Source organism: Lepidochelys kempii, chromosome 10, assembly GCF_965140285.1.
Source record: "Lepidochelys kempii isolate rLepKem1 chromosome 10, rLepKem1.hap1, whole genome shotgun sequence".
Lineage (NCBI taxonomy): Eukaryota > Metazoa > Chordata > Testudines > Cheloniidae > Lepidochelys > Lepidochelys kempii.
This window is the reverse complement of record NC_136389.1, coordinates 66,089,624-66,107,186: the sequence shown is the minus strand read 5'-3', so window position 1 is coordinate 66,107,186 and position 17,563 is coordinate 66,089,624. Positions and strand designations below refer to the sequence as shown.

Sequence of the window (17,563 nt, the reverse complement as noted above, 5' to 3'; positions counted from 1 at the left end):
CTCACCCCACCTTGCCAAATAACTATGATGGAAGTCAAAATTTACAAATTCAGTAATGGTATCACAATCTTATGATATTTAGTGTTTTCCATGAAACCCCAGCTCCTAGTCATGGGATTGTTAAAATTTCAGCATTTTAAAAAAAAGATGGTTAGCTCCGATAGTTGTAGAGGAAAACTTAATATAAATCTTAGATCAAAACCCATAGCAACCTGCCCCCGTTTATTCTTTTTAAAAATCTCATGAGTTTTGCACATGCTTCATTCATGGTTTCTGTATATTTGAGATAGGTAACACTGGGAAATTGGCAGGTGTCTAAAAGTATTTATGGTTTCTTTTTGTTGCTTGCCTATTTTTGGCTCAGGGGAGATTTTCAGGAATTTGATAACTGTGTAGTTAAAATATATATAATTATAGCTCCCTAGAGCCAAAGGCAGTTACTCTATTTTGAGTTATATAAAAATACAATACATGCATTTAGTAAAAGGAGCGGTACCAAAATAACCACTCACATAAGAGCTTTTCTTCCTTCCTCTTGTTTTGTCAACTCACACCTTTTCTATTCTCTTCCTTGGTTTGATGATCTGTTTTGCAGGATCAGGCTCTAAATTAAACACTTACTAATAAACATTTCTTACTGGCATGGATAGTCCCATCAGCTTATCTGATTACACTCTCTCCTATGGTCTGGCATGCGCACACTGTTAGCTTCAAGTTCTGCAGAGATTTATTGGTGTGCTTAATTTTACTCACTGAAGTCAATGAAACTACTCACATTAGTAAAATTAAGCACCCAAGTAGATTTTTGAAGAAATTGAGTGAAAAAAGGAGAATGGTGGGGTACTCTTGGGATTGGTAAATAGGAGCAATGTTAAGGGAATTTTTTAAGTCTACCATTCACTTCTGTGATGATAGTCTCTAAATGTATGGACTTCTCAGAAGATAAAGGCTAAAGAGCAATTGAATAGCTGAATGAAGACATACATCTGATGTGCATTAGCAGTTTAAAAAGCAAACTGGATACTTGGGGCAAGTAATAAAGCCTTGTATACACACAAGTTGCAACAATTTAACTGTATGTTTCTAAAAAGATAGTTAAATTAGTTGCATCCCCCTGGCAGGGACACATTTATACCAATAAAAAGGTGTTTACCGAAACACACTCAATATAAATAAGTAATCAGCATAACTGCATTCACAATAGGGGGTTGTATTGATTTAGAAATCAAGAGTTAAAAATCTGTCTAAACACAAAATTGGACTATGTCCACGACAAATGCAATTATACATCTTCAGACTGCTTCACAAACGTTAATCTCACAACACGCTTGTGAGGTAGTCAAGTAGTATTATCCCCATTGATGCAATTGGGAAAAAGACAGCCCAGCACACACATTCTTACCATAAGGATGATGGGAAAATAATTAGAATTTTACTTGCCTATAAAAAGAAACAGTTTCTTGCTCCAGCCAAGTAGAATTTTGCAAGGCTGAGCTCTAGAAAAAATGGTTCAGTTGGATTTTTCCTCTCTCTGTCATATTGGCTTGATTTAACTGCAACAGGACAATTTGAAAAAGAAAACCCTGTCCATTAATAAAGAGATTTTACAGAAGTCTGGGCAAAAATTATTACATTACCCGTGAAGATGCAATTTTGTGAGGCATAATTTTCTGCTCTACAGAATCTGATTTACTGCTCTGACTGGTATCTTATTTTTTTTAAATTTCTATGTAACCAAAGTTATATCAAATTCCACACTTGCCAAAGTTTCCATTTATCCTATTTACCCCACTATATCAGAGTTCTTTTTTTAAAAAAAGTCTCAGCTGCTTATTTGCTGCTTTTTTCCTTTTTTGGCAGTGGATGGATGTTGTCCAGTACATTTTTACTTTTCCTCTATCCAGGTGCAATTGAGGTTCTTCAATAAAGCATTGTCAAGTTAACTTTCCTCAACAGATGACAAGTTAATCCAAAATGAGGAACCATGTAAATTGCCTACTCATTAATTTCAATGTTTGGATTTCTCTATTCTGCAGAATAGAGAACAATCACAATTTTTTAAACCATTCTTAACTATTAGAAACCTACTATGGCCTGAAACAATGTTTTTTTTCCTCTACCAGAGAACAAAAAAAAACAGTTAGCAGAGGAAGTTAATTTTGATTTGAATGTGTGACTGAGGCATCTAGTTTCCTACTATAAAAATAGTTCTTATTAAAGTATATTTTCAAAATCTAATTGTGCAAATACATTTAATTACAAAATAAAAAAAGAGGTTAATATTTAATTTTACTTAATTTATTTACACTCTGTTACAAAAACGGATTTTAGCATTTTTGTACATATTTTTTAGAAATGCATTAATAAAAACCCCACACAGTATAGGTCAACAATTCTCCTGCAAAGTCAATTAAAAAAGAAACAAAGACATCTATTATTGCTACAAGTATCTACTTAATTACTGCAACTGAAAAATTAAGAGAGTTTCCTCTCCTCACCTCCTCTGTTTACACTATGAATTGGACAGCACTTTACATATAAAAAGAACAAGGACTACTTGTGACACCTTAGAGACTAAATTTGTTAGTCTCTAAGGTACCACAAGTACTCCTCGTTCTTTTTGCTGATACAGACTAACACGGCTACCACTCTGAAACTTTACATATTGGTAGTTTTGCTCTTTCCCTGTTTGAGAAGGTCATTCACATAACAAGAAAAAGGAAAACCATTTAAAAAATAGGAAAAATTTGGTTGTAACATCATAAATATTGAGAAATCAGGGCAGGCGTATGTAGTATTTGAAACTACTTTTAATTATTTTTTAAAAACCAATTCGATTTCAAGTTGGTGTCCCTTTAAATGTCTTGCTATCCATTTTTATAAATAGTTTACTAAAAATTTACACTTAATCTTACTTACTTCCTGACAAGCATGTCAGCTCAGGTAACATTTATTTTACTAATATTGATTCAAAAGGTACAGATGTAAAATAACTACTTTGTCAGACTGCAGAAATGAAATAGTTAAAAGCATCTAGACTGTTAAACAGTGTATATATTCATTTGAACAGGAAGCTGTACCAAATTCTATAAGAAAGCAGTTACACATTCGGAGAAGTTGTAGTTAATCCCCACCCCACATTTACTTAAGAGCATTCCAGATACAGTTTTTCAGTACTAGTTGTCATCAGCTCGTGACAAAATTTAACCATGAGAAGTAGATTCTCCCATTTAAGTCTAAGAGTTAATACTAAATCAACTGCATTAAACAATATCACACTGCAAGAATTTTTCCTGAAGATGTAAATGAATTTAAACTAGTGTCTATTACATAGAAAGCAATGAAATCTACAGCTTTTGAACCCTTTGAGATGTGTTTAACAATACAACTGACTTGGCTTCACAGCCTCTCTCTCTAACCTGTACTTTAGTTTCAATTACTTTGGTCTGAATCACAGCCATCCGAGAAAGCACTTATCCAAGCACAAGGGCTGGCAATTCCATTATAGGATCACTCTTGTACAATGTATGCATCAGTTATGCCAATCTTAATTTAAACAGGTTTTTCACATTCATCCTGTCAGGTCTGGGGAATAGTCAGAAGTGATCATCTCAAACTATGTAGTTATAAGATCCAAGGAAGATTGCTGAAATAAAGAGAGTCTCCACCCAAATAAACTGGGCCCGTCAGCCTAAGTGTGTGTGGAGAGCGGGGGGAGGAGGGAAGAGAGGAGGAAAGAGTCCCAACATAAGGATGTCATTTGTATTTCTCACACATGATCAGTAATATCACATGGCTTTAATGCTCAGTTATATAGCAATTAAGGGAGAGAGATCCACTATACCTAACTAGCACAGAAGGCCGATATTTGTGACTTGTGGCCTCAACAAGATGATAAATACATCTGAAGGGTACAGAGCTGCGGATGTCCATGGATCATAGCTGAACTCCCAAACTGCACCAACCACATTCAACATTTTGTTTGAAAGAATACACAGCCTACTATTTTTTAGCCAATATTTTAAACATCAGAAAAAACAAATGGAAAATGAACAGATACATAATTAAAATTATGACATTTAAATTCCCCTGCATAGATCAAAACTAAATTTACATTATGATTAATATCAAACAACATAGCATTAGAAAAGAAGGCATCCTGTATGGCTGAAATGGAAAAGTGGCAATTTAGCAACTGGTTATTAGTATTCTGGAGTTTATAATACTGTACAAGAGACTCTTTTCCCAGTAACAACTTTAGCTCACCAGTATAATAGAGTCTGCCTTAACAAGTCCAGAGAATTTAAAAATAATTAATTTGGACAAGTTGATGTATGCTCAGCTTTCATGTCCTTCTAGCTGGTTTTGCTGTTAACTGTTTCTCTCTTTCAAGTTCCTTCTCACGTTGCTGTTCTCGTTCTAGTTCTTCTTTCTGCCTCTTCTGCTGCAGTTTGAGTGCTCTTTTCTAAGCCAGAAAAAAAACAAAATAAATCAGAAGTTCTGTGTTTTTGTATCCTAATTTAAACTCAAGACACATGCACGCACAACTGAGATCTTGCCAACCCTGTCAGGCACTCTTAATCCAGAGGCCCCTCCCTCTTTCTATGTTCTTTCTTTGCTCTTTACCCCAGGCCCTGCATCCTGGTGATTTATTTAGGGGAGGAATGAAGTGGATTCCTCCATATCCCACTATCACTGCTCTTTACAAACACCAGAGGAGTATGTACTATGCAAACTGTTGCCTCCAGAGAACTTAATTTTTTGTTGGTCAAGGACTGAGGGACCAAATTTAACACCTGAATGAAGTCAGACATGCTATACACAGCAGCCCACCAGGTTGGTAGAGGTTATGCCATTGTTAGTGTTATACTAAAGGACGGAGAGGCAGAAGAAATTCTCAGCCTCAGCTTTCAGACAGAATCTAGCTTTTCTTAATGGTTCAACATCCCCAGTGATGCTAGCGTAAAAAATATATTTTAGCACAAGGAAATTTAAGTGAAGGTTAAAAACAGCCATGGATAGTTTCAATGCCATTGGAAATACAGGGTAAACAAGTTTACACAAAGAAAGGGGATATAAAGAACCAGGTTTTTCTTACAATCTCCTAACGTATTAAAAATAATGATTAAGAGTATGTGATAGCGTGCTGTTAAAATTTTACATTGATAGGCAGCGGAAACGAGGAAGCGAAACTCACTCCACTCACTTTTAACTTTGATGTCTTTTCATGGAGCATCATCATCTCTTTTCTAATATTCACTAGCTTGTTGTGATAATGTTTAGCTTCTGAAAACTTTAAAAACACAAGACAGTTGAATGGTAAGATTCAGTGGATCAAAATGGTTGTTAGTCTGGAGTATGAAGCTATGCCCTAAAACAGCAACTTCAAAAACACGCTGAAGATCAGTTAGTCAGAGATTGGCTTGAATATTTTAGGGTCTTAATTCTAAACACTTTAAACAATTTTCATAAAATTACTATGTATCAAAGGGTACAGATTACTATAATTATTTAAATATTCATTAAGGGAGAAGCAAGCATTATATCACTTGTATGCTCATTAGTTTTCAGTTTTATATCCCAATGTGCCAAAGCTTAGCAAGTGCTAGTCTTAAAATTCAAGCTCTTATATGGTTCCACACTTAATTAATTCTCAAGCCTACAGTTCTGGCTTTATATGTCACAACTGCATATACAATTTCTGTAAGACACTGTCATTTGCCTTAAACTGTGGCAATCATGAAGTACAGATGTGATTTTTTTGTTGTTAGAATATCCCCTCAAGTTACCACTAACAAACTCAAAAAATATGCAACTAAATCAAAGGACCAAATGCTGGTGGCTTTGGGATTTGGCATTTAACCCTTAAAAGGTAACTCAATGCTTTACAAAATTTAAAATGTTTTTAAGTTGTGGCTGCAGCAGGGCAGTCAAAATCAGGAGAATATATAAAAAAAAAATTTGGATTCTTTTTGTTTGTTTGTTTTTTGTTTGTTTGTTTTTGTAACAAAATAGCAGATGAGATTATGTTGGATCATATTAAAGAAGTTCTGTATTAAAATCACAAATGAGTTTGATTCCCCATAGTTTAAATTCCAGGGTATTACTAATTAAGAGTTTGGTTTAACAGAATATCCCCTCTTGGTTTTTGGTACTGTTTCTCTCCCTCTATGTGTGAAACTTGCAAGCTGCTAATTGTGTTAGTACATTCTAAGACAGAGTCTGTTCTCAAAGCAATTCACAGAGAGAGAGACTCAAAGCAATACTCTAACAGAAACAGCACCCAGAGACTCCCCGCCCTTTTGTTGTATTAACAATTGTGATTAAAATAGAGATAGAGGATGTATGTGGATGGATGCTTGGTGTGGATAATAACTGAATGATCAGGGAGGTGCTAGCCTAAGAATCCAGTGTCCATACGCTGAAGAAGGCGTCAAGTGGAAATAACCAGAGGATCTCCCCCCTCCCCCCCCGGAGGGCAGACTGGAATCCACCCAACAGCCTCAAGAATGGGAGAACCAAAGAACAAGATAACATCTTGGAGCCGTCAGGAATGTGCTATCTGCTGATTGATTCAGCAACAGCATGACGAAGCAATTCCCATAGACTGGCATAGGAAGAAATTCCTATAAAAATAGACTCTAAAAAGTGAGAACTTTGGGGTCTGATTCTGCAAACCAACTTCCAGGAGCAGCAGATGAGCATCTGACAAGGCCCTGCTCCCTCCTCATGTCCAGGCCACCTGGCCAGTGGCTTGGCATGAGCAACTCTAAGGCTGGTAACTATGATAACAACCTTGCAGAACCTGTGTGTGTGTGTGTGTGTGTGTGTGTGTGAATGAATGTGTGAATAAATATGAGATTGAATGGAATGTTATAACTATAACTAACTGCTTACTATGATTCTTTCTGTATTCACAATAAATGTGGTATTTTGCCTTTTTCCCTTTAATAAGATCCTGCTGGTTTTTATTTTATTGGTATAACAGAATATCCCCTCAAGTTACCACTAACAAACTCAAAAAATATGCAAGTAAATCAAAGGACCCTGGTACAGTCTGAGTAAATGTAGGAGAGCGAAGCAGAATCCTTCCACCAACCTGGGGGGTAGGACAGAGTATCATGGGCACCCTATGGCTGCTCCTGGAGCCTCAGTAGCATATGCAATCTTTATGCACTGATTTTTGGCTTCTAGATTTATATACCTGGACCCATGGTCTATGCCTGCTAATCCCTCATCTGCAGGCCAGTAAGGGTACGTCTACACTACAATAAAAGACCTTCGACAGGGCCGCAGCTGGCTTGGGTCAGATGACTTGGGCTCACAGGGGTTGGCCTGGTGGCTATAAAATTGCAGTATAGACATTTGGTCTCGGCCCGGGGCCTGGGCTCTGAGACCCAGTGAGTGGGGAGCGTCTCAGAGCCTAGACTCCAGGCCACACCTAAAAGTCTACACTTCAATTTTATAGCTTCACACCTCAAGCCCCCCATCAGCTGACCCAGGCGAGAAGTCGCCATGTTGCAGGTCTTTTATTGCAGGTATACATATCTGTACAGACCTGAGCAGTCCTCCATGTTCTCCTCTTCCCATTTAATAGAATTATGTTGGTTCTGTTGTATTTTCCAATTTACAAAGAACAGACTTATTGATGTAATGATTATTAGTCATCTATTTATACCATTTTCTCAGGAGATGAAAAACAATACATGTACATGATACACATTTTTGTTAAAACAGGCAAACTTATAATAGAATACACTTACCAAAGCATTGATATCAAGAATGGAATTACATTCTTTGAATTTTGAGATTTCTTGCTCTAATGTGTCTAGTAACACTACTTGATTCTGTCTGAAACAAAAATACAAAGACTTTAAGACATACAGAAGAAGTCAGATTAAATACACTATCTTGGATTGATTAAAGAGTACTCACAATTTTGAGTTTTACTACTGTTCTCTTCACTGAAATCTTAACATACTGATTGTTAATGAGGCTATAATGCCAGAAATAAGTTGTATAAAAATCAATATTCCAAGAGAAATTTTTCAGATTAACTATTTCTTTTGTACTAAATAGTTTTTTTGTCCATATTAGTAGAAGAAGAAGAATCAGGAAACCTACACAAGTAGATAAAGGAACAGAGTCTTTTCAGATTTTTTTAAACTGACATTTAAATGAATTCTAATTAAACAGTTATAAAGGACTCTGCTCTCTCTCTTCCTGCTACTAAAATGTTCTTGTGCACTATTTGGAAAATTTTAAGCACAGCAGAGACATTTGCTGGAAATTCCTAACAGTGTCTTAAAGCAATGCACACAAAGGGGACCCTTATAAATGTTAAGCAACAAAACAAAAAAGCATATGTTAATTAAAAGTAGAGTCTGGGAGTTTCATACATGTAAGAAAAACCTTAAAAAAAAAATCTCTCTCGCAATCACTGCTTTAATAGAACATCCAAATACTGGATGTTTTTCTCCAAATAGAGTTGTACAGCACAAGGTCACATGTCTCCAGAAAAAGAATGAGCATTTAGAAAGTTGATGTGTCTTTTGCTGTGACTGGGTGCATGGATTTCAATGCTTTAATTTTAAAATTTTCCTTCATTTTAACGGCTGGTAGGTTACATGGCTGGAAATTCTTTTAAAATTATACTTATAATCTGCAGAATATTCACTCACTGTTCAAAGTGCTGCACTCAAAGCACAGAAAAGTTTACAGTGACTCCTCACTTAACGTTGTAGTTATGTTCCTGAAAAATGCGACTTTAAGTGAAACAGTGTTAAGTGAATCCAATTTCCCCATAAGAATTAATGTAAATGGGGGGGGGTTACATTCCAGGGAAATTTTTTTTGCCAGACAAAAGGACTCGACATGCCTCCTCCGTCCCTTCCATGGCAATCAGCTGGCTTGCCGCGTTTTGGAGGCAGGAGGGAGGAGCGAGCACTTGGTGCGCAGGCTCCCCCTCCCTCCCGAACTTGGCAATCAGGAGGTGGGGGGAGGAGGGGAGGGAAGGCACTGATCCGTGGGGTCTGCTGGTGGGAGGCGCTGGGGGAGGGGCGGGAGGAGAGCGGCTACCAGCTGTGGAGAAAGCAGGCAGCCAAACAACGTAAGAGTGGAGCATTGCACAAGTTTAAACGAGCATGTTCCCAAATTGATCAGCAACGTAACAACATTAACTGGAATGACTTTAAGTGAGGAGTTACTGTATTTTATATGTAAACCATACTACAGAAAAATATATTTCAACTTACATATAAGAAGGGGATTTGACTGAAGAAATTCTAGAAAGGAAATGCATGTATTAGAAAGAGTTGCTTTTTTCAGTTTGCTTACGTGAGCTCTTGGAGGGCTAGTTTTGATCGCTGAAGATCAGGTAAATAATGAGAAATCAATCCTTCAGTTAGTTGCTCCACAGCTTTCTTATCTACAATAGCCAAATCTTCTATTAGTCCCTCATCTGGAGATGCCTCGCAGGAATCTGTAACAAGAAGTAGCAATCTTCAACTGCTAAGAACTATTGCCATCACTTTATCTGTTAGTACTAACGGATTTTCTATTTTGAAATAAAAGTTGGGCGTCTCAGCAATGGAGTGTAAATTGCAGTTCCTTGCACTTCATCAATTAAGCAACGCTCCTTTCACCTCCCTACATTATGAGGTTTCAGTTCCAAAAACATGCCATGACAGAATACAGCAGAAGGGTGAGATTTAAACAAAACTGTACACTGTGCATACAAGCCCCTTTCAATCAAGTAAGCCAATTCAGACATGCCAAATGCTCTTCCCTCAGAGAGGTCAAACATACACAAGGAATGGATGGATGCACGTGCAGCCTCCCCAGTTCAACTTCCCTATCTGAACACTCAGACGTTAGAGGAGAGCCAGGCAAAAAGACCCCTCCTCCCGCAACCGCCACGACAAGAACAACAAGGTTTGCACGATGCTTGGCCTTCGCTACAGATGCTGACGATCAGTAGCCGAGCTCCGTGTGGCTGCTGCTCACGTACCCAGCGCGGGCCCCGGCTGCTTCGGGGCGGCGGCCTCCAGCAGGAACCCCTCCTTCCCCTCGGGCTGCTCCATGGCGCAACTCGCCGCGGCCAGCTGAGGGCACAGAGCGACAGCAGCATGAGCGCGACCCCCGGCAGCCGCTGCCTCCTCCTGAGGTGGTGGGGGCGGGGGGGCACCGGGGCTCCCCGCCCGGCTGCTCGCGGCCCCTACCCCGAGGCAGAGCCCATCGCTCGCGCCCCCCCGGAGAGAGGTTGGTCCGGCCGGAATTTGGCTGAGGGGGCGGGGCTCCACGGGGATCGGCCCGCCCCTAGGAGTCGCGTGCGGCGGGGGCCAGGCCCCGGTGTCTCGTGGGTAGACCCTGGCCCCGAGGGCGCCTGGCCGGGGGGAGGGCGAAGCGGACGGGGGGTGGGGGTGGGGGTGGGGGAGGCTCTCAGAAGACCCGGCAGCGCAGCGGGGCTCGGCCCACCTAACGCGCCTACCCGTCGGGCGGGGCGGGGCGGGGCGGGGGCGGGGGCAGTCCGGCGCCGCGGCGCTTCGACCCGCTGAGGCAACCGCGCCTCGGCCCCTCCTGACCACAGAACCGGACGCAGCAGTTGGGTTCGGAAGGGGGGACCGTCCACTACCCCGGATGTAGATGGGAGCCGAGCCCGGAAGTGACCCCGCTCCCAGAACAACAGTCAGTCACCTGACGCTGCTGGTTGCTAGGACGGGGCCCTTAGCAACAGTGGGAGATGGGGTGGTCCAAGGCCCAGCTCTAAGAGTGGGTGTCGCCTGTAACTACAGCAGATGCAGTTTTCAGACACGTTGATTTTCAAGTGGACGGTCTTGGGGAAGGTCCAGTTTTCAAATGTCAGTAGCACGGTCCTTTGCTGTACAGCCCTGTACATGAGCCTTGCAGGCAGCCCTGCAAACTCCATTTTATTGCAGTGGGAGGAGGGGGCTATGAAGGGATAGCCCGATCTGTGACTCCCAGTTTTCTTGGGGGAAGGTATTGTGATGTAGGCATAACCCCAATTAAAGAATGTGGCAGAGGAAGTAGTGGGACCATCACAGACCTCCACGCAGAAACAAAAACAAAGTGCAATGGGGAACAGAGAGTCTTCTGAATCCTTTATTTCCTTAGTAGAAGAGGATAGGTTTCTGTGGCTTCCTCTCAAGAAGGGGATACTTAGTGTTTCAGGAGCCAAATTGGCAATCAACATTGTCCAAAAGAGCCACATTAGTGTGAATGACAGGGGAAATATTTAGGTTTTTATATATATAATTCTCACAGCAAATACCTTAATAACTTAGTGTAAGCTGATAACTTAATTGGTTAATAACATAGTAAAAACATCCTGATTAATTATTAACCAATCTGAGTTATTAACCAAACCACACAGTGTTTTAATATCATGTGCTGCAAAGAGCAGCAGGAGACATATTAAAGAACCACTTGTGGCTCAAGAGTCACAATCTGTGTATCACTGCTCTAAAGGCTTGTGTTCAGGTACAGTGCTACAGCTACACTGCTGTAGCAATTTAGTGGAGATTCTACTACATGGTGTTAAATGTTAATCCACCTCCTTGGGGAGGTAGCCATGTCAACAAGAGAAGCTCTCCCATCCACTTAGCACTGTCTATGCAGAGGGGTTAGGTCAGCATAACTAGAAGTTATACCGATTGAGATCTACAGTGTAGTCCTGGCCTAAGATTTTTCTCCCAACTCACTATTCTCTTCACAAACTTCTATTTGTAATTACCAAAACAAATGCAAACTAAATTTTGAGATTATTATTTGTAGAAAGCAAATTTATTTGTTCAAAAAAGTAATATCGGAAAATTGCCATGTCAGGTACAACCATTATGGAATTTGAATAAAGGAAATAAGGAAAGGGGCCAAATTCGTGGTTGGCCCCAGGGCTAGCTCCACAAAGGGGACTTATGCCCTGGCTACATGGGAGAGGTGGCTGCTAATCAAAAGCTTTTTGATGCACATCAGGTAACTTGCAGTACGCAAGTTGCACTATATTGTGTTCCCACAGACTGCTTGTTCCATTTGCAGTTTGCATCCCATTGTCCTTTGCTTCACTGCTGAGCAGTGTGCATCCACCTTGGACTATTTTCGCTTCAAACTGTGTGAAGCTAGGCAGGTTCAAATTTAAAAGAAAAATCCCATATTTCTACCATCCCTGCCCCATACTTCCTTTTTGGGCTGGCTCATGCCATTTTCAAATTGCTGTCAGCCAGTATGGATCCAACAATTCTCCACGTTGCTATGGTGACAACTGCAAATATACATTGGTTGCTTGGTCGGTATTACAACACGCAGATGAATTCTGCATTGGAGTTGGCCTGTTTTACCACTGAGCAGATGATGTGGGAACAGCAGGAGGATACTCTGCAGCCCTGGCAGCAGGATGAGGCAGGAAACACTGAGCTGTTGGAACAAGAGGACTGATTCCTGGATCACATACACACCATTCAGTACAGTTGCTGGACCCAAGAAACCACTGTGGATTGGTGGGAAAGGATTGTTCTGGAGAGCTGGGCTGACCACTAATGGCAAGAGAACTTCAAGATGGGGAGGGCTACTTTTTTTGAGATCTGTGGAGAACTGACCCTGGAGCTTCAGTGATAGCATGCAAACCTGTGATGCCCCATACCCATGGAAAAATGGATTGCCATTGCCATCTGGAAGCCCCCCCACCCCAAGAACATTACCAGTCTGTAGCCAACCAATTTGGCATGGGGAGGTCAACTATTGGGGCCATTGTCATGCAGGTCTGCTATGCCATTGATAAGGTGCTGTCTAACTGGGTCACAAGGTTCAGAAGATTATTGGTGGTTTTCCACACATGGGGTTTCCAAACTGTATTGGGGCAACTGATGGACCCCAAGTGTCTATCATTTTCCACACATATACAGCCAGGGCACCTAATTTATAAACAGAAAGGGTTATTTCTCCATGGTGCTCCAAGGATGGGTTGTCTACCACAGCAGGTTTACAAACAAATGCAGTGTGGTCTGGGAAGGTCCACAATGCTAGGAACTTTCAGGACTCAATACTATTTAAACTAATGCAGAAAGGACAGTTTGCCCACAGGAGCACTATAGACATTAATGGTATGGAGGTTGGTCCAGTTATACTGGGAGACTTGCCTTATCGCCTGATGCCCTGGCTAATGAAGCCATACACCAGTGTCTTGAACAAAAAAAAGGAACATTGTAACTATCACCTGAATAGTTGCAGAAAGGTAGTCAAGTCATTTGGCCATTTGAAAGGCAGATGGCTCTGTTTACGGAATAGGTTGGAAGCAACAGAAAAAAATGTTCCAACCATTAGAACTGCATGTTGTGTTTTGCACAATATTTATGAGCGCAAGAGGGAAAACCTTATCAATGGGTGGGAGGCTGAGGTGTGGAGACTTAGAGGTTTGAGCAGCCAGCAAGGCTCCCATAAAGAACACAGACATGTGGCAATGCCGTCAGGGATGCCTCCTGTTCATATTTTGATGTTTGCTCATGGGTAGGGGGCTGGTGGTGTTGGGATACAGACTTTGCGAGCACTGCGGTGTTGTGTGTGGGTGGTTGAAATTTAACATGCCCTATGTGCTTCTGCAAAACCCTATGAATGATTTCAGAATTATTTAAAGGATTTTCTGTGTTAAATGCAATGATGACTCATAAAACCATTTGCCATACATCCATTATTATGAAAGAATAAAAAAAAAGTTAATTAAACCAATGGAAAAAAAAATCTTTGTATTTGGAAGTACATTTAACAAACCAGTATAATAAAGTAACCAGCTACACACAACCCTTCAAAATCAAACAAAAATCAAAGTGCAACAGTAAGAACATTTCAAATATAACTTTTTTTTGGCGGGGTGCATAAAGTTAAAGGTCATATATGTAGAAAAACCTGTAGAGCACGGATTACGCTCCACAGCCATCTTAAATCTCATCAATGACTTTTCCCTGGGCAGACATCATCCCTTTAGCAAGGGATAGCGGATGACAGCACATTAGGCAACGGGAGACTTGATCCCGGTTCTCCCACATCCTGTGGGACTGGTGCTAACCCCTGGGCTAAGAGTTATGATGGGGGGCACGCACACTGGCACCACCACCAATGGCATTTTACGTGTGTCCTGATCTGTGAGGCAGCCTCTGAGAATGTCTTACTGCATCAGGCCCTGCAAGAGACAGGTGGGGCAGTGCCTAGTTTGAGAATCCCACTGGGGTTTAGGTGTGAGCTATGCATCTGGACTGAGATGGCTGAGCACATGCCCAGCCACAGACTTTGAGGTGTCCTAAAAGACTTTATTAGCGGAAACGTAGGCACCTAGAGAATTTAGGCACTTATAAGTTTAGGCAACACTAAGGAGAGGTTTTGAAGACCTGGATTTTGGACTTAGGTGCCTAAGGCAGCACAGACCTAGCTCTGTATACTCCCCGCACAGGGGACATATCAGAGTGTGTCAGGAGCAGGCAGAGAGCCTTCCAGGAGTGGGATGAGTGTGGCCTGGATGTTCCTGTGCCCCAGCTGCCTATTCTCCAGCTGTCACAAGGCCCATAGGAAACATAGTAGCCATGCACAAATTAAAACAGCCTTGCCAGCTGTCCCTACTGCTGTCCCAACCAACAGGGGACAAAAGGTCTCCCAGCAGCTCCAGCATCAGGAGGGTGCAAGCCTCCTTTAACCACTGCCTACCACCCCCCATGGTCTGCACCAACACAAGGATGAATTCCATCCAGGAATGTTATCCCCCCCAGAACTCCCATTGAATAATGGGCCTACCCTCTCTTGGACTTCCTTTTGCTTCTAATGCAGGGGAGGGCAAACTCCCGGAAGCGGCCAGCACCACATCTCTGCCGCTCCGGGGGGGTGGGGGGGGGCAGCAGAAGGCTCCGTGCACTGCCCTTGCCTGCAGGCACCGCCTCCTGCAGCTCCCGTGGGCCAGGAATGCAGAACCATGGCCAATGGGAGCTTTGGGGGTTGTACCCACAGGCGAGGGCAGTGCGCGGCAGAGCTGCCTGCCCCACTGCACCCCCAGGAGCCACTGCCAACATGCTGGCCACTTCCAGGAGCAGTGCGGGGCCACAGCAGGCAGGGAGCCTTCCTTAGCCCCGCTGCCACCCCGGAGTTGCTCGTGGTAAGCGATGCTGGGCTGAAGCCTGCACCCGCACCCCTCCTGCCCCCCCGCACCCCAGCCCCCTGCCCTGAGCCCCCTCCTGCACCCCAACCCCTTGCCCTGAGCCCCTTACTGCACACCGCACCCCCTCCAGCACCCCGCACTCCCTCCTGCACCCCAACTCCCTGCCCCACCCCTACATTAATGGCCCTGCATACAGTTGCTCCCCCCAGATATGGTCGTTGGGCCAAAAAGTTTGCCCTCCCCTGTTCTAATGTATTGTAATGTATTCTAATGTAATGTTGCTTAATATTACTTTTATTAACAGCATTGGTGATTAATTATGGTAAAATAGTCTACATATTTGTCTTCACTTACAGATCACAATTAAGTATTGTTATGTCCTCAAATTAAAAACTTTCCCGCCTTGTGCTTCAGAAGGAATCCCAGAGATCTGAAAGACAACACCTGAAGTCTCATCCGAAGCCAAGTGAACTATATGATTTAAAAGGTTAAGGAACAAACATGTTAGTTTTACTGCCGTCAAAGATTTACCAAATCATTGTTCCATGGGAGGAATAGGCAGGTTTTCTTCCAACAAAAACAAAAGCAAGAAAGCGAAGTTAAGTGACCCTACAGCTTGGAACTTAAACTCTTGCTTAGGTAAAGTTAACAAGGACAATTACTTGCTGGCTTGATTGTCCAACTCCAAAAGTTGCTACAAGACATTCAGAAGGACAGAGTTATTAAGGAGTGAACTGAGACAAATGTAATGAAAGCACTACTGTTACTATCTGTTCAAGATTGAATTTGAGGATCAGAAAATCTATGCAAAATACCAACCCGCTTCCCCATGACACACAAAGTTTTTTTTGTTTCATATTATGAAGGTGTTGTCTCAGGTTATATACAACAGTAAAGGATCTTTGTGTGTGTGTGTTTTTTTAATACAATCCACCTCACTCAAATGTTATAAACATACAGTTCACCTCAAAAGGTGCCTTGTGTAGGGCATTTAGCTAAAATTTAGTAAAAATCTTGCTCTTTTCATCTCACTTATTGAAGAGGCATATGACAGATTAAATTAGGTATAATCCTTATTAAAAGTGGGAACACATTTTGTTCAAATGCTGTAGTACTTATTTTCAAGATCAAATAGCTTTCCGAATGTTTAATATGTTTTAATTTAATGTATTGAATATAGGCTCCTTCTGATGGCAAAAGTGACAAATTTTCATGGATGTTAACTACTAGGCTAAATGGCTTAATTCTTCTCCCACTGAAATCAGTGAGTCCAACTCTCAAAGCCCCTACATTTTACTTTGATTTGACTGGGAATTTTGCCTGAGTGAGTACTGGTGAGTGTATATATGAGCAAAGTCTTCAGGATTTGGCCTATTGGGAGTTTTAACATTGGTTTCAAATTGGAATCAGGAGTTGGCTCTGTCTGCCACTAAAAATAATGAGTTCAGATCCTGTTGTAGATGCAATTTTGTTCATAGCTTTTCATGTCTTTCTTCTGTCAAATATTTTGCTCAATTTTCAACAATTCATTTTGCTATGCAAAAATATTCTGCGTTTAAAACAAAACATTTTAAAAACTCATTGTTAAAGAAGCAAAAATATACCATATAGTATTAGGCTTTTATCCTGCAAGTGACTCCACACAATTATCCACCGTTTGTGATTCATAGAGGAATTTCCCTATGCTGAGAGAATTCCTAGGTTTCCAGTTCAGTTGGGTTTGTGGCCCTTTCACACCAGCACAGCTAACGTAAAGAGGTTTTGCAAGGAGTCCTGAATCCTAACCTGATCCCTCTTCCAACAGTCCATGAACAACTGTGTTCCAATGTGACCCCTGTATTTCATGTCCAGAGGTCTTACATTCCCTCCCTTTGTTCTCCATACAAAATTATGATCTTCCATGTCCCATTTCCCATCCTCTATACCTCTTGGCCATACCTGCACCTCCAGATACTATTACAATCCCAGATTCCCCTCTGTACCACCAGATCCCTGCCCAAGCACCTATGTAAGTATCTCTCTTGATCTACACACACAATTCTTTGTATATTTTACTTCTCCAGCACATGCAGGGCCTCAGCTGTTAGTGTAGAACTGATCAATGAATTTATTTTTAATTGTTCACTTTATTAATATAACTTCATAAGTAAAGTTTTATGAATGAAACTACATTCATTCGTAAAACCAGGTACCCCAATAACTGGCTAATTGAGTTTCACTTTCAGTCCAATTGCTGCTTAAAATCACTGAAACTTGCACTGCTTCAACGTTGTAACTTCTGCTCACTGTTTGTCATTCATTATACTTGTCTATATTGTAACTTCTGTTCACTGTTTGCCATTCCTTACACTTGTCCATGTTGTAACCCATTTTAAAATGCTCACTTCATTTTTGCTAAACCCTGCTGTAATC

The 17,563-nt window shown here is 41.4% G+C and overlaps 1 protein-coding gene across 2 annotated transcripts; it reads right to left on the bottom strand.

Annotated features, from left to right (window-relative positions):
- Window positions 1-2,632: 2,632 nt before the first annotated feature.
- BLOC1S6 (biogenesis of lysosomal organelles complex 1 subunit 6) lies at window positions 2,633-10,593 on the bottom strand. Of its 2 annotated transcripts, XM_073303994.2 has the most exons (6): window positions 10,490-10,593; window positions 10,010-10,103; window positions 9,337-9,481; window positions 7,764-7,851; window positions 5,207-5,293; window positions 2,633-4,465 (listed from the first exon to the last, which is right to left on the bottom strand). In XM_073303994.2, exons 2-6 carry the CDS (start codon window positions 10,080-10,082, stop codon window positions 4,346-4,348), a joined length of 513 nt encoding a protein of 170 aa, XP_073160095.1. In that variant the 5' UTR covers window positions 10,083-10,103; window positions 10,490-10,593; the 3' UTR covers window positions 2,633-4,345. The 2 variants fall into 2 exon arrangements, with proteins under 2 accessions (XP_073160095.1, XP_078710793.1); XM_078854667.1 differs by lacking the exon at window positions 10,490-10,593 and having other exon boundaries at window positions 10,010-10,384.
- Window positions 10,594-17,563: the final 6,970 nt, after the last annotated feature.